This window comes from Mesoplodon densirostris, chromosome 1 (genome assembly GCF_025265405.1).
Source record: "Mesoplodon densirostris isolate mMesDen1 chromosome 1, mMesDen1 primary haplotype, whole genome shotgun sequence".
Classification (NCBI taxonomy): domain Eukaryota; kingdom Metazoa; phylum Chordata; class Mammalia; order Artiodactyla; family Ziphiidae; genus Mesoplodon; species Mesoplodon densirostris.
Genome location: NC_082661.1, coordinates 61773507 through 61797558, shown reverse-complemented (window position 1 = coordinate 61797558; position 24052 = coordinate 61773507). Strand labels below are relative to the sequence as shown.

At 42.9% G+C, this 24052-nt stretch overlaps 1 protein-coding gene across 1 annotated transcript in view; it reads right to left on the bottom strand.

The window, feature by feature from the left end:
- The window catches only part of FAM184B (family with sequence similarity 184 member B), a 120812-nt gene extending 97083 nt beyond the window's left edge, over positions 1-23729 (bottom strand). The window contains exon 1 of the mRNA XM_060103848.1: positions 23583-23729. Coding sequence (XP_059959831.1) covers positions 23583-23729 — 147 coding nt within the window. The remainder of the gene's footprint in view (positions 1-23582) is intronic.
- Positions 23730-24052: the final 323 nt, after the last annotated feature.

Here is a 24052-nt window from a genome sequence, read left to right as displayed (position 1 = left end):
GTAGTTGGAAAAAGGTGGAGAAAAAGTGGCTCAGGCTCTTTTGGCCAATTCAGAACTTCCCCAGATGTAACAGCAATGCATTTAAACTCAGTTTATCTTTTTTAAAAATGAAACTATCAATATTAAGTAATAATACAAGTTCCAGAAGAATATACCCTTTATATAAAAATCTTAAAAAGGAGAAAACCCCAATATTGTTTACTAGTGTTTAGAGAAATGTAGCAAACCCTAAAGAGAAGCAAGAGAATTGACAAATACAAAATTCTGGTCAGTGGTTACCTCTGGGGAGAAGAAATACAGTTAGGGAGGGACACATAGTAATTGATAATGTCTTGTTGCTTTAGCTGAATAGTAAATACATGTGCTTATTTTATCATTATTCTTTGTAACTTCCATATGGGTACTATGCATTTTTATATGTGTGAAATATTTCATAAAACTGCCAAGGTTCCATACCAAGCTCTACCTTCAAAAACGTTGCCATGGGGGCTTCCCTGGTGGTGCAGTGGTTGAGAGTCTGCCTGCTAATGCAGGGGACACGGGTTGGAGCCCTGGTCTGGGAAGATCCCACATGCCGCGGAGCAACTGGGCCCGTTAGCCATGGCTGCTGAGCCTGCGCGTCTGGAGCCTGTGCTCTGCAGCAAGAGAGGCCGTGGTAGTGAGAGGCCTGCGCACCGCGATGAAGAGTGGCCCCCGCATGCCACAACTAGAGAAAGCCCTCGCACAGAAACAAAGACCCAACACAACAAAAATAAATAAATTAATTAATGAACTCCTATCTCCAACATCTAAAAAAAAAAAAAAGTTGCCATGAAATTGGTCAGTGCTGTTCTGTGTCATAGAGAGGAGATAGTTTTAGACACATTGGGAATATGGGAAGGAATGAATGGATTCAGCTGAGTTCTAACACCTTCTGGGGTAAATATACTTGAAATGTGCAGATGACACAGATCTTCTGCAGCACTATGAACTGTTAAGTACCACAACCACCAAGGCACTGGAGGTGATTTACAGAGCAAACTTCTGAAGCTGTGACTAAACTCAGTCCATCTTTCCTCAGAGGCAATATAAGCCTCACATCAGCTTGGGCATCCTATCCTATCCTTTTTTTATTGAAGTATAGTTGATTTACAATATTATATTAGTTTCAAGTGTACAAATAGTGTATTTTAATAGATTATACTCCATTTAAATTTATTATAAGATATTGGCTATATTCCCTGTGCTGTACAATATATCCTTGTAGTTTATTTATTTTATATATAGTAGCTTGTGTCTTTTAATCCCCTACTGCTATCTTGCCCTTCCTCTCTTCCCTCTCCCCACTGATAATACTAGTTTGTTCTCTATATCTGTGAGTCTGCTTCTGTTTTGTTATATTCATTTGTTTGTTTTATTTTTTAGATTCCACATATAAGTGATAACATAAAGTATTTGACTTTCTCTGTCTGACTTATTTCACTAAGCATAATACCCTCTAGGTCCATCCATACTGTTGCAAATGGCAGAATTTCATCCTTTTTATGGCCGAGTAATATTCCCTCTGTGTGTGTGTGTGTGTGTGTGTGTGTGTGTGTATACTATATATATATATATATATATATATATATATATATATATATATATATATATATATATATATATATACCACACATATAGACCACATCTTCTTTATCCACTCATCTGTTGATGGACACAGGTTGCTTGCATCTTTTCCTGTCCTTGAGATTCAAAGGAAATGTGACTTGAACCTCCAGTAAACATACAGCACCATCGACCTTTTGGGTTTTCAGGGGACTGGCTTTTGTTTCTCTCAGTCCCCTCTAGCTCCACATCCTTGCTTCCACTGGACTCATTCTCTTTAGGGATCAGCTCACTGCCCTGATGTGCTGTCCTGCCTCTGCAGACATTGCCAAGTGGTGGACACTGCCTGGACACCTTTACTTTCCCAAGGACCATCTCTACAGGGGTAGGACTAGCCTGCATCGTTGGGAGGGGTGTCACACTGCACAGCATCATAGCTCAGCAAGCAGCTCAAAGTTGGATACCAGGCATCTAGGTTCTTAAAGTTAAGTCATGAAAATTTTGATCCATTCACTGTTGTGTTTTTCATCCATTTACTATGTCATTTAGTTGCCATCTCTACACACCAAGGTGGGCACTCCTTCCAATATTCATCAGGTGAGGAATCTAAGGAATCTGTTAGATAACTTTCTAAGGCTCCAGACAGTCTGTGGCAGGCCCGTGATGTGAATCCAGGCCTGGCTGACTGCATAGCTAGGGCTCTTTCCCCGCATCACATTGTGCCCTGTAAACATCTCAGAATTTCATGACATGCTCAGTTCATAAAGAATTCATATACAAATTCTGAGGAGCCTCTCTTCCCAGGGAGGACAGATGGAGAAGGCAACCAGCAGCAGCAGCGAAGAGGCATGAAAAGCCAACACGAAAACAGATGCCCATCCAGGACCCACAGGGAAAGGGAGGATAGAATTTGGTAGGGATGGTTATCCAGGATCCCTTTTGCAACTAAGTAAACCTCGACTGTACCCCTGACTTGCCCCAGAGATACAAGGGATTTATTTCACTTTCTCTTTGCAGTAACCTTGAGACAGGTAGGTAAGGTGGCTGCTGTGCCTTTTAGATCAGGACAGGGAGTCCTGGGGAAAGTTCAAGGGGTGGCCTAGGCAGTGGTAAGGCTGGAAACAGAACCAAGTCTCCTGATGCTGTTATGGACTAAATTGTGTTCCCTCCCAAATTCCTGTGTTGAAGCCCTAACCCCCAATGTGACTGTATTTGGAGAGAGGGCAATTAAGGAGGTAATTAAGGTTAAATTAGGTCATAAGGGTGGTATCCTAATCTGATAGGACTGGTGTCTTATAAAAAGAGGAAGAGACACCATAGATCTCTTTCTTTCCACATGTGCACAGAGGAAAGGCCATGTGGGGACAGAGTGAGAGGGTGATGTCTACAAGCCAGCAAGAGACCCCTCACCAAAAACCAACACTATCAGCACCTTGATCTTGAACTTCAAGCCTCCAGAACTGTGAGGAGATAAATTTCTGATGTTTAAGTCATGGGGTTTGTGGCATTTTGTTATGTCAGCCCAGGCTGAACTAATACAGAAGCCAACACATGGCTCTCAGCACCAGGCTCTCCCAACCCTGGCCCATCACTCTAAAGACACCCAGGCCACCAATGACTATTCATAATGATATTTTTTTAGGCCTCTTTGCACCAACCACCAGTCAATGCTCCCTCTTGAAGGCTTCTTCTCCCAGATGAAACACCACCTTCACCTGTGTCTCCTGGTACCTCTCAGAAGGCTCTTTCTCAGACTCTCTTTCATGGGCTAGCAATCCCCACGGTTCTGTTTTTGACAGCATTTTCTTACTCGGCAAATTCTCCCTGGGAAAGATGCCAAGAGACCTATTTCCATGAGGATCTTGGACAATCTCCTTCATATCAATGAACAAGTACCCAGCCTAGAATCAGCTCGTACCAAATATTTTCTGAGTGAATGAGTAAGTAAACAAATAAATGGACTATCCCCTAGGAGTTGATAATTCCTAAAACTGCATCTCTAGTTGAGATATCTTTTCTGAGTTCTAGCCCTTCTGTCTTAGTCAGGGACTGCCCACAATAATGCTGCACAACAAACTACCCCCAAAACTCAATGACTTACAACAAGAAGCATTTATTCTCATGTAGGGTAACCATGGTTGGGCTTGACTGAGTGGATCTTCCCTGCATTTCAGGTCTTGTATTGTCTGGGCTTGGCTGTGAGCTGGATTCAGGTCTGCTTACTAGCACTAGGCTGTAGGGGCAGAGGCCAATCAGCACATGCTTTTCTCATGGTGATCACCAAACTGTACAAGCATATTTAAGGCCTCTGCCTGTGTTCACACTCTCTAACATTCCACAGACCAAAGCAAATCTCAAGAAGCCCATCATGGATGGGATGAGGACAGACTCTCTGCTCTTTGGGTAGGGGAGGGCAATAAGAGTGAGTGAATATTTACTGAACAATAATGCAAAATCCAATCTAGCACAAGTAGACAACAAAGGTCCTACAAGACATCTCCTCCTTGAATGTCTTACAAGTTCGTTAAATTTTCTATGTTGTTTGCCAAGAAACTGCCACTCTGCCAATTCCCTCCTTCTGTAGAGTTGAGTCTTCATGTCCATAACCTACTAGCAGGGCATCCTGCTGAATTTGGGCAGAACATCCACTTCTGACTCGCAGCTCTTCTAAATTCTGAATCATCCACCTTCTGGAATCCTTCACTGTCCTGGCCCACACAGCTGGCCAGCTCTCCCACTGCAGATATGTGCCTGATTCACTCCTGTGTTTTCTGTGCTTTTTGGACACTGTGTCCCTGGCTACTCTCAACAGGATGCTTATTCCCCAACTCCCACTTGTTCAGCTCTAGTTCTTCCTCTGCCTGTCGACCGCAGCTACCAAGGGCCCACCACACCCTGTGAATCAGCTTGCCTAAGTTAGCAGGAGGAGACTGGACACTGGACCGTCCTTTCAAGCATTTGCCTTCTATACTGGAAACAAGCTTCTTTTTTTCAGCTCTTCTCTGGGGACAGCACCACATGGACTTGGCTATGAGCCACCTCTCATGGAACTGACATTAGGACCTAGCAAAGGGGAAAGAGGTCAGCGAATAAGTTACTATTAACTTTTGTTTTCTTGGTTTACATTATATTCAGGGTACATGTGCTCACATGCACACACACACACAGACACACACACCCTATACTCAGTTCTGATCTCCTTGCTCATGTTTATTTAGGCTGTCACCATACAATTCGATAGGCTTCCTCAGGACAAATGGGCCCTGCTCCAGGGGCCTAAGGACAGGAATAGCAGGTCTGGACAGACGCACTTTGGCAGCGTGAAGAGGCAAAGCTGTACAGGATGAATGTCACAGTATTTCTGGCTCTTGCTTGCTGAATTAATTTCTCCCTTAAAAGAAAGCTGACCCATTTTTCCAGCCCACAGCCCTAATGGACTCTTATTCAGAGGCCATCCTCCCACATAAAGAGCTGTATTGTACGTAATGATAAGCCTTTTAATGGAATTGGCTATTTCTGGGTCTCTCTCTGGGAAACGGCCATTAATGAGCTTGCAAGTGCAAGGAAAAGCAGATGTTTGAGGGGTATGCTTCTCAAGGGCAGAGCACCCTGGGAAGAAAATAGATGAAAACCAGTGACAGCTTCTTTTTCACTTCCTTGAAATTAGTTTGGCTTAACCAAAACTATGATCTAAATAAACTTTGTCTTCAAAATATGAAGCTATCACTCCTCATGCAACCCACCCACCACATCCTATCTGCATGATCCTTACTCTACCCACAAATGCTTCTGTAATCCTAATCATAACAAACTCATCAGCAGGCTGCAAAGCTAGACCCAGACACGTGGGTAAACTAGCAGGCTAACCTCTATCATTCCTTCAAACCTGCAATTGGTCAATGCCTATTTAAGAGACTGAATGCAACATGAGGAAAAGGATGGATCAGAACTGCTGAGGGGAGATTAATCTTTCTTCTACTGTCTGGAGCAATTCAGCTCTAGCCCCAAACCTGCATATTTACTCAGCAATACTGAAGCCTTGAGGTTAACCAGTGGTGTCCTCCTTCACAAAGCATTTTATTGTACTCCTCATTATTTCACAACCTCTTCCAAGTCATGCCTAAACTGGAAACAGCCACGGAGGCACGCACAATACCTCTCTTAAGGGGGGTTTTGCCATTTTGGCATCCTTCTGCATTTCCTGTGATGTGGTGGCACCCAGAGAGCATTAGCATCCCTTATAGATGGGAGATTTGCTGGTGCACCCACCCTTTAATATGTCTCCTACTGTCACCCCCTGTGTCCTGGCTTTAATGGAGGTGCTAAAGATATATTTAAAAGGTATAAGGCAAGGTCCTTGTCATCAAGGGTTTCACAGTTCTAAGTAATTCAGCTCATATTATTAATATTATTGAGAGCAGGACACTATGCTAGAAGCTTCTGGAAGTTCAAATATGAGGAAGGCAAAAGAGAGAGCCCTGATGATCCTAAAGGCTTTCTCCAACTGTAGTCCACAACATCACCTGAGCTTGTTTTTTTGTTTGTTTTTTTATTTTTTATTTTTTACAACTTTATTGGAGTATAATTGCTTCACAATGGTCTGTTAGTTTCTGCTTTATAACAAAGTGAATCAGTTATACATATACATCTGTTCCCATATCCCTTCCCTCTTGCGTCTCCCTCCCTCCAACCCTCCCTATCCCACCCCTCCAGGCGGTCACAAAGCACCGATCTGATCTCCCTGTGCTATGTGGCTGCTTCCCACTATGAGCTTGTTTAAAATGCAAATTCTCAGGCCTCACCCATGATCAAATGAACAAGAAATGTTGCAGGTGGGCCTAGCCATTTGTGTTTAACACTAACATTTGAACAGCACTGGCCTCAAGAGCTTCCAGAGAAGCAGAAGAAATAAGACAAACACACAGTCTCTCTGCTACCAGACAAAGCAAGTCCAGGGCCAGGCAATAGACCTGGACATATTATATAGACCAAAGGCCAAGGACCCATTGCAGTGATTTGAGAGTAAGGCTAAAGTCACAGTCACCAGTGGAGCTTTGAAAACGCATAATTGCCTGAGCCCCACCCAAAGGTTTTAATGCACTGGTCTCAATTTTTGTTAAAAATGCTCACTAGTTGATTCTGACAATTATCAGAGGCAAGAACCTCAGTAGGGTCTGAGAAGGAAGAAGCCTTTGGTAATGATGAAGAGGATATTGTGAAAGTTAGCCAATGGACCCAATTCCCATGGCTGCTATAACAAGTCACTACAAACTTGTGGTTTAAACCAACAGAACTTTATCAATGGTGAAAAGCTTTCAGTTTTTTCTCTACTATCAGGAACAAGACAAGGATGCCCACTCTTGCCACTTTTATTCAACATAGGCATTAGCAATTAGGCAATAAAAAGGAATAAAAGGCATCCAAATAAGAAAGGGAGGAAAAAAACTGTCATTATTTGCAGATGACACGATATTACATATAGAAAACCCTAAAGACTCCATCAAAAAACTGTTAGAACTAATAAATGAATTCAGTATAGTCACAGGATACAAAGTCAATATACAGAAATCTATAGCCTTTCTGTACACTAATAATGAACTAACAGAAACAGAAATTAAGAAAATGATCCCTTTCACAACTGCATCAAAGAGAATAAAATACCTAGGGATAAATTTAACCACAGAGGTGAAAGACTTGTACACTGAAAACTATAAGACATTGACAAAAGAAATTGAAGACGACAAATAAATGGAAAGATATTCCATGTTCATGGATTGAAAGAATTAACATTGTTAAAATTCCAATCTATCCAAAGCAAACTACAGATTCAATGCAATCCCTGTCAAAATTCCAATGGCGTATTGTACAGAACTACAACAAATAATTCTAAAATTTGTATGGAAGCACAAAAGATCTCAAATAGCAAAACAAACTTGAGAAAGAAGAACAAATCTGGAGGTATCACACTCCCTGATTTCAAACTATACTACAAAGCTATAGTAATCAAAACATATGGTACTGTCACAAAAACAGACATACAGATCAATGGAACAGAATTGAGAGCCCATAAATAAATCCACACATATATAGACAATTAATTTACAACAAAGGAGCAAAGAACACATAGTTGAGAAAGGACAGTCTCTTCAATAAATGGTGTTGGGGAAACTGGACAGCCACATGCAAAAGAATGAAACTAGATACTATCTTACACCATACACAAAAATTAAGTCAAAATAGATTAAAGCCTTGAATGTAAGACCTGAAACCATAAAATTCCTAGAAGAAAACATAGGCGATAATCTCATTAACATGGACCTTAGCAATGTTTTTGTGGATGTGACTCTAAAGGCAAGGGAAACAAAAGCAAAAATAAGCAAATGGAACTACATCAAACTAAAGAGCTTCTGCACAGCAAAGGAAACCAACATCAAAATGAAAAGACAACCTACTGAATGGGAGAAGATAATTGAAAATCATATATCTGATATGGGATTAATATCCAAAATACATAAAGAACTCATACAACTCAACAACAAAAAAAAACAACCTGGTTTTAAAAATGAGCAGAGGCTCAGAATAGGCATTTTTCCAAAGAAGACATACAGGTAGCCAACAGGCACATGGAAAGATGTTCAACATCACTAATTACTAGGGAAATGCAAATCAAAATCACAATGAGATATCATCTCATACCTGTTAGAATGGCTATTACTGAATAGACAAGAAATAAATATTGGTGAGGATGTGGAGAAAAGGGAACCCACTGTTGGTGGGACTGTAAACTGGTGCAGCCGCTGTGGAAAACAGTATGAGATTCCTCAAAAAATTAAGAACAGAACTACCATATGACCCAGCTATTCCACTTCTGGGTATTTACCTGAAGAACATGAAAATATTAATCTGAAAAGATATATGCACCCCAATGTTCACTGCAACATTGTTTACAATAGCCAAGATATAGAAACAACCTAAGTGTCCATAAGTGAATGAATGGATAAAGAAGATGGATACACACACACACACACACACACACACACACACACACACACACACAGTGGAATACTATTCAGCCATAATAAAGAATGAAATCCTGCCACTTGGGACAACATGGATGGACCTTGAAGGTATTACGTTAAGTGAAATAAGTTAGATGGAGAAAAACAAATACTGTATGATTTCACTCACATGTGGAATCTAAAAAAACAAAAACAAACAAAATAAAACAAAAGCAAACTCATAGGCACAGAGAACAGATTAGTGGTTACCAGGGGAAAGAGGGTTGGGGGCGGGTGAAAGGGTGAAGGGGGTCAACTCTATGGTGATGGATGGCAACTACACTTGTGGTGTGATCACTTGGTAGTGTACACAGGTGTTGAATTATAATGCTGTACACCTGAAACCTATTTATTTTTTTTAAACAGAGCTTCATTCTATCACAGTCCTGAAGGTCAGAAGTTCAAAATCAAGGTGAATGCAGGCCACACTCCCTCCTGCCACTTCCAGCTTTTGGTGGCTCCAGGTGTTCCTTGACCTGTGGCTGCATAACTCCAACCCTTACCTCCATTTTCACGTGGCTTTCACCTCTTCTGTGTCTCCTCCTCTTCTGTCTCAAACCTCCCTCTGCCTTTCTCTTCAAAGGACACTTGTCACTGGATTTAGGGCCCACCCAGATAATACAAGATGATCTTATCTCAACATGCTTAATCTTCAGAGATCCTTTTTCCAAATAAAGTAGCATTCACAGGTTCCAGGGATGATATGTATTGCAGGGCTAGTTTTTGGTCTACCTCAGCTACTATCAAGAGAAGACAGCAAGTGCCAAGTACACAATTAGCACAAAGTTGTAAAAGACTGAATAATCTCTTGGGTTTGCATTTTAACAAAACAAGAGCCTGAAGTTCAAGGGGTAAAGCTATATGCTAGCTGGTCAGGATTCAGCAGGCAGGGGCATATCTTTTCAGGAAAATTTTTCTGCCTTAGCAGGCTGGGAACAACAATATTCCTGATGATAACATCAAAGATTCACAAGCAGTTCTTTGTTTCATATTCTGAAGGTTCCACAGCTCAGAGAAAGGCTTCCTCGTGAGATCAGGGACAGATCAGGGAGAATTGCTGGTGTGTTTATTGGTTCTGCTGGGCCCCTGAGCCGTGAGAGAGCTGCTTGTTTCTCTAATGCCTTGAGCAACCTGGGAGCATTTTCCAGGTGTATCCTTTCACCCTGGAGGCTCAGAATATAGTGAGTAACTTCAAATAGGTCAATTAAACAGTCATAACGTGAGCTGACAGGCTGGGCCTGTTATTATGCCACTACAGTTTGAAAGTAATTACACCATTGTCTCTGTAACTATGAGTGTTGCTCCCACAGAACTGTTCCAGTGTTCGGATTATAGGAGAAGAGATTTGTGGTAAGTGCCTTTTAAAATGGCAAGTTTTGTAGTTAACAAGTAAGGGTCTCCGTACATCTTTGTCTATTAGATTTTTTTTTTTTTTTTTTTTTTTGTGGTACGTGGGCCTCTCACTGTTGTGGCCTCTCCCGCTGCGGAGCACAGGCTCCGGACGTGCAGGCTCAGCGGCCATGGCTCACGGGCCCAGCCGCTCCGCGGCATGTGGGATCCTCCCGGACCGGGGCACGAACGCGTGTCCCCTGCATCGGCAGGCGGACTCTCAACCACTGCGCCACCAGGGAAGCCCCTATTAGATTTTTTTTTTTTTGTCCGTGCCACACAGCTTGTGGGATCTCATTTCCCCTACCAGGGATTGAACCCAGGCCACGGCAGTGAAAGTGCCGAATCCTAACCACTACACCACCAGGGAACTCCCTATTAGATTTGTTTTTAACTAATAGATAATATTTTCCAGGTCGCTTTCTTCCAATTTTCCTGATATTCTTTATGGGAATCTACCTGTAACAAAGGTGAGTTTTGCTCATGGAAATCTGTCTCAAAGAAATAATCTAGCAAGAATGCAGGGATAGAGTCTCAAGAATGTCCATCACAGTACTGATTATAACAATGAGAAACTGGAATCAACCAAAAGTCTACCAATAATAGTCCCTACGTATCTCAGGGAACCTTTCTTGATCCCTCAGGTTGTTCAATGTTTTCGTACTTCCTACTTGGTAGCATATCAAAATTGTATTTATTTTTGTATAAAAACAGTAGAAGCTCTTTTAACCAGTCTCCATTCAGCAAACACGTGATAACTTAATATGCTTCATCCTTCCTCTGGAAAGCCACCACACTTCTCACACTAATTGTCACTTGTCTGTGCCAGTTTATTTTCTATTATAATTATGTGATTTAACACTACACTAGGTCAGTTATATATGAATGTAAAGAGTACGTTGTTGTTCCAATGAAAACTGGACTGAATGCTTTGAAAAGACTCAATAAAGGCAAGTTGCTAGAGAAAAAAAGAAAAAATGTGGTATTCAATTAGCTGTGACAGAGAAGTGAAAAGTTTTAAAGGTTTAGAAGGATTCTGAACTCAGATTGTTCCACGTGTATTTTAGATTCTCATTCTCCACTTTAAAGCTGCCCAAATGGTAAAAGGTACATATGCATTATGGGCAGGGTGACCTTACATCCGGTCAGGCCAGGGCAGTCCCTGTTTACACCTGTTGTTTCAGCGCACTTTCTGGTTTAGTGCCCCCTTTCATTCTCAGAAGTGTCTCAGTTTGGAAGATAAGTTAAAAGGTCACTAACTATAGCTGTAGTTTATACAAGACAAATAAGGTAAATGTCAATCAGCAGGCCGCCCCAAAGAATTGAAACTGAGCCTCACATGAAATGATTAGTGAATGAGTGTTCACCCACATGTTTTAATTAGAGATCCTCACACTTTTTTTCTGTAAAGCGCCAGGCAGTAATTATTTTAGGCTTTAGTCAGTCTCTGTCACAATGATTCAAATCTGCCATTTTAGCACAAAAGCTACCCGAGACAATCTCTAAGTGAACGTGCATGGCTGTGTCCCAATAAAACTTTATTTTGATACTAAATTTGAATTTCATGTACTTTTCATGTGTCACCAAATATTTTTCTTATTTCGTATTTTTTTTCAAAATGTAAAAACCATCCTTGACTCACAAGCCATATAAAAATGGGCAGCGGACTGATTTGGCCTGGGACATGGTTTGCTGACCCTTTTTTTTTTATTTTGGGTGAAGTAGAAAATAATAGTTTCATTGTTTTGCCAGGCAAAAGGGGCCACAGCAGGCTAATGCCCTCAGAACTGTGTGTCCCAACTTGTAGGGTACAGTGAGAAGTTTTATAGTAATGGTTCAAAGAGGGCATGATCAGCTGGTGGACATTCTTCTGATTGGTTGGTGGTGAGGTAAGTGGGAGTCAATATCATCAACCTTCTGGTTCCAAAAAGTCTTGGGTCTACTTGCTTGTGGGCAGCACACAGTTAACTTCTCCCACCTTGTGGAGGTTTTAGTTTCTGCAAAACAGCTCAAAGATATTGTTGTGTGTATCCCTTGATGGGAACCAGGACCCTGCCCCAAGGCTGTACTATTGTTTCTCTTGACTGTTCCTCCCTTGTCTTGCATCCCCCTCCCTTCCTTAATTAACAACTGTTTGCACCTGCCCACTGGAACTCAGTGTTGACACCTGTTTTAAGTTAAAAAAGTTATGTATGTTAGGTTTTTTTCTTTTATAGTCTTCATTTTCAATTATTCAAAATGTTCACATGACATTGAATAGGAGGGCTTCTATTGTATTTGAGAGCTTCTTTCTACTTCTCTCTGAAAGGTCCATGAGATAAGGGATTTTACCTGGCACATAAAAGGCACTCAGTAAGTGTGTCATAAATGAAAGAAGTTAAATTATGCAACATTTATGCAATGGACTCTTGATACAACCATTAAAAATTGTGTTGAAGGTTTCTAGATTTACTGTGAAGGGGAAAAACCCCAGGTAACACAATAGTTATGTGTGATATAACTCTCTTTTTAAAAATTACATGTCTAGGAGCTTCCCTGGTGGTGCAGTGGTTGAGAGTCAGCCTGCCGATGCAGGGGACACGGGTTCGTGCCCCGGTCCGGGAGGATCCCACATGCCGCGGAGAGGCTGGGCCCGTGAGCCATGGCTGCTGAGCCTGCGCGTCCGGAGCCTGTGCTCTGCAACAGGAGAGGTCACAACAGTGAGAGGCCCGTGTACCACAAAAAAAAAAAAAAAAAAAAAAAAATTACATGTCTATATTTGTATGAGAAATCAGATAGTAGGCTCTGCAAAAAATGGTATTAGTTATTGTATCACTGTAGTTATTATGGGTTTGGGGATACTTTAAAATCTTTTTCTTTTTGCTTCTCCGTATTCTTGATTTTTCTAAAATGGTTGTGATTTCTGTGTATGATTGGTCACCGTTGTTTTTATTTTACCTCGTAATTCTAGTGTTCTGAAGGAATGTGGATCTGACCACATGAAGGCGCCAAGTTTGGTCCAACCCTGTGTCTGTGGTCAGGTGCTGGGAGTGACTAAGTCAGATGTTGGCCTGGGAGGGCATGGGGGATGTCCACTTATTTGTCAGTTATGCCAGTTCTCCACTGTGCTCAGAAAACTAGAAATTAGATGCTAGCACTGCCTGAGTTCTGGCCTTGAGAAAGGAGCCTTCCCACTCTCCCATAAGACGACTGTACCTAGGCTGTGTTTGAAATGTGCTTTTTTATCCTAGGAGCTGTGGGAGGTCCAGGAAGCATTTTGTTCATTTAGTCCATCAATGAACAATTGCTGGGCACCGATTACTAACCAGGCACTGTTCTTGGCACCAGGGGGCATAGGAGAGAACAGAGCAGACAGAAATTTCTGTCCCCAAGGAACTTCCCTAGTGGGGAAAAGAAGGCCATAAATAGATTAACAGATAGAGGAAAAAAATAGAAACAGTAGATGCAGCTGAGGAAATCTCATGGTCTAGGTGAGCAAGGAGGCCCTCCCTGAAGAGACATCTGAACCAAGCCAGGAGCAGGCTGGAGAGACCACGAGGACAAAGGCTCCAGGTGGCACCAGCCTGGCACATCTGAAAGCCTGAAAGAAGGCCAGTGTGGCCAAGGAGATGACACTGAGAAGTAGACAGCAGCCACCTCAAGTGACCATATTAAAGAATTTACTTTAGGTGAACCAATTTTATTCCAGGTGAAATGAGAAGCCATTTGTGGGTTCTAAACAGAAGAATGGCATGCTCTGGTTTATACTGTATAAGATAATTCTTGCTGCTGTGAGCGGGGGCAAGGGTAGACCATGAGGAGGCCGCAGCAGGGGTTGGGGGCCAGAGGGGAAGGTGACTTGGACTAGGGCGGAGGCAGAAATGCAGAAGGGAGGTGGACTGACTCATTGCATTTATGGGGTAACATCATCAGGACTTGCTTCAGAACTGGAGAAAATTCAGTTTGTTTTCGTTTCTTTTAATGTTAACAGCTTAACTGAGATATAATTCTTGAGACCATACAATTCACCCATTTAAACTGTACAATTCAATGGCTTTCAGTATATTCACAGAGTTGTGTAACTATCACTAGAGTCAACTGAAGAATATTCTCATGACTCAAAGAGAAACCTTGCATCCCTCAGTCACTACCCCCATTGTACTTTCTACCATATTTTATTTATCCAGTCTTCGGTTGATGGACATTTCATTTATTTCCGTTTTTTTGGCTACTATGAATATTGTTACTCTGAATACTGTGTACAAGTTAATTTCTCTTGGGTTTATGCCTAGGCATGGAATTTCTGGCTCATATGATAACTCTCTGTTAATTACTTGAGGAATCGCCAGACTGTTTTCCAAAGCAGCTGCAACATTCTAGAGCAGTGTAGGAGGGCATGATTCAATTTCATTATCATTCTGGCTGCTGTGTGGAGAAAGGACTGTAGCAAGGCCGGGGGGAAGTGCAGAGACCAGAATCGTTATGCAAAAGTAGAGGCATCTTAGTAGGGTTCAAAGAAACCCACCTTAAGGTGTACTTCATCCTGTTTTATGGCAAAAAGATTTCTGTGAGATAGCTGTCTGTACACTCTATGCGTCACTTTGTTAAATTAAAAGATTCCAACAGAGAGGGCCTGTTAAAACAGATCTGCAGTTTTCAAATCTAGAATCCTAAAGCAAATGGGTATGGAACTGTTTAAACATCTGTCCCTACACAAGCTCCTGCAGGCAGGAGGGTATTTTCAGAGAAACTAAGGGAGTCAGTGGGTGCAATAAAACTTCCACAACTTCAAGCCGTAAAAACACAGGGCTCAAGTGGCAGCCTGCTGCTGAGGACTCGTGTGGCAGTAAGCATCACTCCTACTGCCTGGGACACTGCCCTGGCCTCTCAGTCCAGAGAAGGCCTGGCTTTGTTCCTAGTTGCCGGTTTTGACAACTGGGCAGTGGTTCTGTCCCTCTGCAATTCTACTAGCTCAGCAAGGGAAGGGAAACCAACATCTATCAGGCTTACAATAGTCTCTCCGCCGGGTGAGATGCTCCATTTACATTCCTTAAGTTAGTGAACCCTCACAACAAATCACCAAGGAAGAAAGGACTATTTTTCTCAATTACAGACAAAGCAGGTTGGCCCCTTTGGATTGGAAAGTCAGAAAAGTCTCTCTGAAGAGACAGCATTTTAGCTGATACCAGCCATCCAGGGATGAGGAGTAAGAGCGTTCCAAGAGTAACTCCCAAATTGTTAGCTCTCCAGGTGACCTCATTTTTATTCACATTTAATTTTCTTTTATATTTATTAGTATAAATAAGAGTAAGAAGCACCGCTCTAGAGATAAATCAAGTTCAAATTCATTTAAAAGATAACCTGGAGTAGAAATTATAATTCTTTTCCTTAATATTTCTGATTTTATACTCAGGGTCTATTCTCCATAACAGCATTCCCCCTACCGCATCCCTAAACAATCCACTATCTCCCCTCAACATCCAATATGACTGTCCCCACTAATGTGTCTTCATAGACCTCAGTAAGGCTCTGGAACGTGGGGAGACACAGTTTGCTTGGTCTGGTCGTGCTACTGTGCTGGGAGTGGTGACTCTGACCGCCAGAACCTCCCACGGAAGGAAGGAAGGAAGGATCTACAAATAAGTACTACACTGCAACTCAAAGGTCCCCTGCTCTCAGGTGAGGATGCTCTCCCAATGACAGAATTCATTTTTACTATAACACTTTACCAAATTCCTCAAAACAGAATTCATCCTAAGATCTGTGTGGTGGGTCTTTAGGAGAGCCCAATAAACAAAATCCTTCTTCTCCAACGAACTAATTGAAATACAAGACCAAGGCGTGAGGCTGTTTTGAGACCAAAATAACACATTACTGAAATAATATTAAAGAATGTGACATACCCACGGGCAGGCTGCATTCCTGATATTTACCCACCTAGTCACAATACTGGGCCAGGGCATTTCCTCCTCCCAGAGTCGCACCTACCCCTGTAAAATCGACGGCACGGCTGACAGAGCAGAATGTGTGCTTCTATGGGCAGATCACTCCATGAGAAACAAGGGAGAAAAAGGAAAGAGCTCTGCAGACCCAGCTCCGGCCCTCAGCCTCACTGATTAGATCTACATTTCCCCTCACCTGGGAAAGAGCACTAAAGATGATTGAGAGAGGTTACGGAAACTCAAGGATGACCAGGGAAGAAGCATCACCCTCACACACACACCTAACCCTGGGTTCTGGATGCCCTGGTTCTGTCACTACATCCTAATGTGACATCAGGCAAGAATGCTGGCCCTTTCTTGGGTCTCAGATATTAATTCTCTCAATTAGAGATGGTACTTGTCTCCTTGCCATGCAGAACTGCTGTGCACACAGAGTATGAGTAAGTATGTCAAAGGCTTTGCAAAGAACACAAATACTAGGGAATCATAAGGCATTACTAATGTGCAGAAGTTGCAGGCACTTGATTCCACCATAGCCCTGATAGGGTTGTCCGAGATCCTGGCAGACATCATTTAGGAAGGGTGACGGAGAGGGTCTGTCGGGGCTATCTTACTTCTGTCACTAAGAGGACTGTCATTGCCTCCTGGGTACTTTTCCTCTAACTGCTCCAGATGAGAAGTTGTCCCATGGGTATATGGAGTCATGCTTGTGGGCTGGGCTCCCAAGAGTCAGCCTTCAGTTCAAGGGAGGCTTTATGGAGAGGGAACATGTGCTTTCCCACTCATTTTCATGTTCTAATATAAAAGGGTCTTCGCTAAACTTGTATTTGGGGAGCAAGACACTCCATCCCACCCCGAAAATGGGAATTGGGGAATCTCTGGGTACGAGGGATGCTAAAGTTTCTGGGTATGAGGAAGTGGAGAGACCTACAAAAGGAAAAATCAGCTGGAGATTTCTGGGCAGGTGCGAACGCAGGGACTGGCTGAACGGGCCCAGGGACAGGGCTGGGCAAACATGCCTGATGCTTTCAAGACCAAAGCATCTCACAGACTTTAAGGGGAAATGGATTTGGAACCTCCTGTTCTCCCAATTAACTCCTCTGTGCCCACTCTACTGTTTAAACCTTTAGTTGTTCTAAACTGGTGGTTCTCAACACTGTGTGAACATTAGAGGTCTTAAGGGGCTTTAGAAAATAGCAGTGCCTGTCACCTCTCTCTCCTCTCCTTCTGAGATGGAGCCCGGGGCCTTGTATTCCTTTTGTTTGTTTTTAACTTTTATTTAGAAATAATTTCAAACTTAGGAAAAAACTGCCAGAAAAAGACTAGTACAAAGAACATCACATACCATTTACCTAGATTCACCTATTTTTTTTTTTTTTTGCGGTATGCGGGCCTCTCACTGTCATGGCCTCTCCCGTTGCAGAGCATAGGCTCCGGACGCACAGGCTCAGCAGCCATGGCTCACAGGCCCAGCCGCTCCGCAGCATGTGGGATCTTCCCAAACCGGGGCACGAACCCGTGTCCCCTGCATCGGCAGGCGGACTCTCAACCACTGCGCCACCAGGGAAGCCCAATTCACCTATTCTTAACATTCTGTCCCATTTGTTTTATCATTTGCTCTCTATTTTTATTTTCTCTATTTTATTTAGAAAATAAAATTCTTTGAGAGTAAGACATTACACTCACCTCCTTAAAAATAAGACATAGTTCAAGGTGCATTTTCTTAGAATAGGATATTTTTCTTGCATAACCATGGTATACTTGTCAACGCCAGGAACTTTAACGTTGATACAAATACTTTAATTTTCTCTATCATCGTATTCAATTTGTCAACTGACCCAACCATCTCCTTGTAGTATTTTTACCTCCAGGATACAATCCATTCTAGGATCAGGCATTGCATTTAGTTATCGTCTCACTGGTGTGTTTTTAAAAGTTCTCCAGGTGATTTTAATGTGCATCCTGGACTTTGGACCACCGTGTAAATGAATATTTATTTGCTACACTAACACATAATGAGGGCGTCCCTGGTGGCTCAGTGGTTGAGAATCTGCCTGCCAATGCAGGGGACACGGGCTCGAGCCCTGGTCTGGGAAGATCCCATGTGGCGCAGAGCAACTAAACCTGTGCGCTACAGCTACTGAGCCTGCGCTCTAGAGCCCACGAGCCACAACTGCTGAGCCCACGTGCCTAGAACCCATGCTCTGCAACAAGAGAAGCCACAGCAATGAGAAGCCCGTGCACCACAACAAAGAGTAGTCCCCACTCATTGCAACTAGAGAAAGCCCGTGCGCAGCAACGAAGACCCAACACAGCCAAAAATTAAAAAAAAAAAAAAAACCAGAAAACCCACATAATGAGTGTTTACCAGGTGCAAAGGATTGTGAATAAATTAAGGAGATTATTATCTTAAGGGACATACTATATACAAATCAACTATAATATCATATGGATAAGCATGATGAAAGAAATATTAACCAAATCCATAGGCAGAAACTTTAAATTTAACAAGCTTACTGAGGGTCTACTATGTGCCAGACATTGTACAAACTTCTGGAAAAACAGATTAATAAGAAGAAATAACAAATATAAAATTAGTGATTAATGAATACATGATTAATTACAAAAGTGAGATTTTTTTCAAAGATTTTTCTTGGGGAAAGTGAGACTTAAAAGATAAGTAGGGGGTGCTTCCCTGGTGGCGTGGTGGTTGAGAGTCTGCCTGCCGATGCAGGGGACACGGGTTCGTGCCCCGGTCCGGGAAGATCCCACATGCCGCGGAGTGGCTGGGCCCGTGAGCCATGGCCGCGGAGCCTGTGCTCCGCAACGGAGAGGCCACAACAGTGAGAGGCCCGTGTAACGCAAAAAAAAAAAAAAAAAAAAAAGATAAGTAGGATTCAACTTATAGAGATGAAGTCATTTCAGGAGAGGAAATATCAGAGGGAAGTGAGTGCACAGAGGAGGAAAGGGAGAAGTGCACTTCACTATATTTGAAAACTGGGTGCCTGGGCTGGTACTTGATCCTCCTGGAAAAGTAGGCTGGAAAATGTAAGATGGCACAGTCACTTCAGAAAGTCATTTGGCAGTTTCTTAGAAAGTCAAACATAAATTTATTATACAACCCAACAATCCCATTCCTAGGTATTTACCCAAGAGTAACAAAAATGTGTGCGCAGGAATGTAATATTTGTAGCAGCGTTATTCATAATAGTCCCAGAGTGGAAACAATCCAAATGCCTATTAACTGGTGACTATGATCATCAGAAAATGGTGTATCCATATAATGGGATACTACTGAGTAATAAAAGGGAATGAATGAATGACATATGCTACAACAATTGATGAACCTCAAAAACATGATGCTGAGATTTAGCAACTAAGTGAAAAAAGCCAGATGGAAATACATGTTGTATTGTTTCACTGATATGAAATATCTGGAAAGGATAAATTTATGAAGACAGAAAGTAGATCAGTGGTTGCCTGGCATTGGGGTAGGAACAGGGACTGACTACAAATGGATAGAAAGGATGGTGATAGAAATGTCCTAAAACTGGATTATGGTTATGGTGCAACAACTCTGTAAATTTACTAAAAGATGGTGAATTGTATGTTTAGATGAATTTTATGGTATATAAATTATACTTCAATAAAGCTATAAAAATTAAGAAGTTATCAAAATCAGACAGAAAGGAAGTAAGAACAGCAATCTTAGAAATGAACAATGTAAATCTAAAACTTAATAGATGGGGCTTCCCTGGTGGCACAGTGGTTAAGAATCTGCCTGCCAATGCAGGGGACAAAGGTTTGATCCCTGGTCCAGGAAGATCCCACATGCCTCAGAGCAATTAAGCCCGTGCGCCACAACTACTGAGCCTGTGCTCTAGAGCCCACGAGCCACAACTACTGAGCCTGCATGCCACAACTACTGAAGCCCATTCGCCTAGAGCCTGTGCTCTGCAACAAGAGAAGCCACCACAATGAGAAGCTTGCACACCGCAACAGAGAGTAGCCCCAGTTCTCCAGAACTAGAGAAAGCCCGCATGCAGCAATGAAGACCCAACGCAGACAAAAATAAATAAATAAATAAATTTAAAAAATAAATAAAACTTAATAGATGGGAAAAACTCTGGATTGGACATATTATTTAGAGGATTGGGAAAGAGGAAGACAGGATTAAGAAATTCACCAGGATACAATAGACACAAAAAGATTTTTAATAACATTTTAGGATATGGATGGAGAGGCTACCTTAACTCACCTAATGGCAGTTGCAGAAAACTGAATGGAGGCAATGACAGAGAAACAATATCTGAACACAAAATCATTGAAAATTTTTCAGAATTAAAGAGAGCACCTAAGTCTTCAATAGAAAGTACATTCACTACCAACTAGAGAGTTCTAATGAAACTGCTAAACGTCAAAATACACATACACAAATGCTACCAATAGAAAAGGCATATTATCTACAAAGGAATGAAAATTTGATTGGCAGTAGGATTTTTACCAGCAGTAATTAGTATCTGCACACAATAGAACACTAGCAACACTGTGCTATGGGAAAATAGCTGTTCACTATAAATTTTTTAAATTTTATTTATTTTATCTACTTATTTTTGGGTGTGTTGGGTCTTTATTGCTGTGCGTGGGCTTTCTCTAGTTGCAGCAAGCAGGGGCTACTCTTCATTGGGGTGCATGTGCTTTTCACTGTGGTGGCTTCTCTTGCAGAGCACGGGCTCTAGGTGTGCGGGCTTCAGTAGTTGTGGCATGCGCAGTCTCTAGAGCACAGGTTCAGTAGTTGAGGCACATGGACTTAGTTGCTCCACAGCATGTGGGGGGATCTTCCTGGACCAGGGATCGACCCCATGTCCCCTGCATTGGCAGGCGGATTCTTAACCACTGCACCACCACGGAAGTCCCATCACTAGAATTTTATACCCAAGTAAACGACCACCCAACAGTGAGGGCAAAATACAGACATTTTCAAATATACAAAGAATTTCTTATCCCACCAAGACCCCTACGGAAAGAACTATTAAATGATGAACTTCAGCTAGAAGAAAAGTGAACTGAAAGAGAAGGCTGTGGATTCAAGAAAAAAATAGGGAGTAGAAGAATTGGTGAAATGTCAGTAAATTTAATAAACTCAAGTATAAAAATGATTGTAAATTTTAAAAGGTAAAAAACTCTAGACAACAATGACAAGATGGGAAAGGGGAGGGCTGTTAAATGGGTAAAGTATGCAAAGCTCTTTTGTAGGGAGAAAGAATTATGTGATAACTTTGTTAGAAAAACTATAGTTAAATATGTATGTGGAGGGGCTTCCCTGGTGGCGCAGTGGTTGAGAGTCTGCCTGCCGATGCAGGGGACACGGGTTCGTGCCCCAGTCTGGGAAGATCCCACATGCCGCAGAGCGGCTGGGCCCGTAAGCCATGGCCACTGAGCCTGAATGTCCGGAGCCTGTGCTCTGCAACGGGAGAGGCCACAACAGTGAGAGGCCCGCGTACCGCAAAAAAAAAAAAGCATGTGGAAAAATAAAAGACAAGGCTGAGAAGAATAGGAATAATGCCAGAAGCCCTCAAACCAGCAGTGGAAAATGAGGGAATATAGATCATTTAACTAATCCAGGATGGTAAATGAAAAACACAAAATATGATGGAAGAATAAGTCCCAATATGTTAGTTATCACAGTAAACGCACATGGATTAAATTCACCTATCAGAGATACAACTAAAATAAAACTTATAGAAAGATTAAATATAAAGAGATGGAAAATATCACATACAAAAGGTAGCCAAAAGAAAGCTGGCATATCAATATCAATATTAAAAATGTCTAATTTAAACAATTAGCATGAAAAATGGTAAAGAGGGTCCCTACATAATAAGAATCAACTGTGATTTCTAATGCAGAATATACTTTGAGAAACACTGCCTACTATGCACTAGGGATCATGGCTGCTTTCTTCACTGCCGTATCCTTCAGGGCTTGGCACATAATAATTGTGCCAAAATATCAATATTAATGGGCGGAATGACTACCATTACCACATTATATTGAAATGATCTGTTTATGCATTTGTCTCATCACAAGGGCAGGGTTTCTATCTTACTCAGTTTTATGCCATCAATATTGAGCACAGCGCCTGGCACACAGTAGGCACTCCATAAGTTCAAACTGAGTTCAGGGTTCATCTCTTCCATAAAGTCTCTCCTAAATGTTCTTACCCATAATGACTTATCCTTTGTTTCTACTTCTATAGCACTCACAACTTGAAACATCCAATTTAGCAACTGATTATAGAGCAGTGTCTTTTAGGTTTCTCTCCAACCTTGTTTCTCCAAAAATATTTTAGGTTCTTTGAAGATGAAGATGCCTTATACTGTGCCCAGCGTCTCAAATCAATACCTTTTTGGGTCGATGTCACTATTTGGATGACTCCAAATTAGATCAGTGGTGCCAAGCAGCACATGCCAAGGCCTCCAAGGAGTATCTCCATTCCCCCCTTTCATCCTTGACTAAAGAGATCACTGTTTGGGTACAGGCTCATTTGCAAAAAATGTGGAGAAGTTAATGGGAGGGATAGGAGAAGGCAGCTAGTGTCCAATTCTAGGTCTCTGTGCTCTCTTCCTTCTGGCAAAATAGTCAGGGAGGAGAATGCCTGTGATCCCACAAAAAAGTGGGTGTGGGAAGTGAGAGGAAGACAGTTGGGGAAGAGAGTATGTCCCATACACAGAACCTGAACCGGACGTTCCACTAGCAGGCATGTTATCAGGAGTAATTATTATGAGATCGAAAGGAAACCCCAAGGCAACTAGCTAAATTCAGGCACTCTGGACCTTGTATAAAAGACAGAGAGGGATGTTGTTTTCCGTCTACACAACAGGCACAGGAGGGGAACCTACCACAAGGAGCTCCTAATTGGGAAGCTGCAGGGGGCTAACAAAGGACAGGGTGTCCATCTTCTTGCTGGTCTTCATAAGGAAGACACTACAGTTCCTGGAGGTTCAATCAGGGCTCTGGGATGAGGTAGGGAGATGGCGGCGGGGGGCTGACCTCCCGAGGTCCTTTGTAATCCAGTAATTAAATGGTGAATTGTTCACTTCCCCATTTATGCTCTGTACCCAGTTTGATAGTAAGTCCCCTGGGCTGCCTTCCAGGTTTACTACGGTGACACGCAAGCTGCTGAATCAAATGTTTAAATAGCCCACATGACCTCCTCCCCGCCTGTAAAGTACGGCAATGAATGAAATCACATTCCAGGCACTATCACTTGAGCAGAGCCCTCAAGGAAACACACACACACACACACACACACACACACACACACACACACACACACACCACAGTACTGATTCAACTCGATTCACATTCCCACCCTGGGAGCACAGACCACCTGCTCAGCGCGGAGGTTGTAGGAGTTTCCCTGGCAAGGATCCTTTCTCTCAGCTGCTTTAGGATGGTACCTCCAGAAGGTCACCAAGATTTAGGACCGCTTCCCTTCCGGGTTGGCCTCCGAGGCAAAGTTTCAGCTCGGATGCTGCCTGGGCCTCCCTCGGGCGCGTCCGCACTCCCTCCCCGGCCCGGGGCGCCCCGGACGCGCAGCTGGCCGGCCTGCAGCGCCTCACGTTACCTTGGTGAGCTGGGCGATCTTCTTGCACATTTTCACGTGCATCTCGGGATCACAGTCCATTCTCCAGCCGGCGCCACCTCCGGCATCGGCTTTGGAGCCCGGGCAAGTCCCGGGAGCGTGAATGTTGCTGTTGAGGGCAGAAGCCATCGCTGAAACGCGTCCGGCACTCAAAGCCTCTCGATGGCTCGGCTTCTCGATGCCCACGGTGTACAGGTGCTTGCGCGCGCGGGCGTGTGAGTGTGTGGGCTTTCTCGGGAGAGGTGGCACTGCAGTCCCGCCGCCCGCGCCACCGCGTGGCTCCCGCGCGCCCACCCTTCTTTCTCCGGCCTTCGCTCTCTTGCTGGCTCTGCGGGCACCCGCACCCTGCGGCGAAGCGCCGAGGACCCGCACGTGCCGCTCGTGACCCGCGCGCAGCTCCCGGGCCCGTGCGGGTTTCGCCTGCAATCAGCTTCAGCGACGAGGAGCCAGTG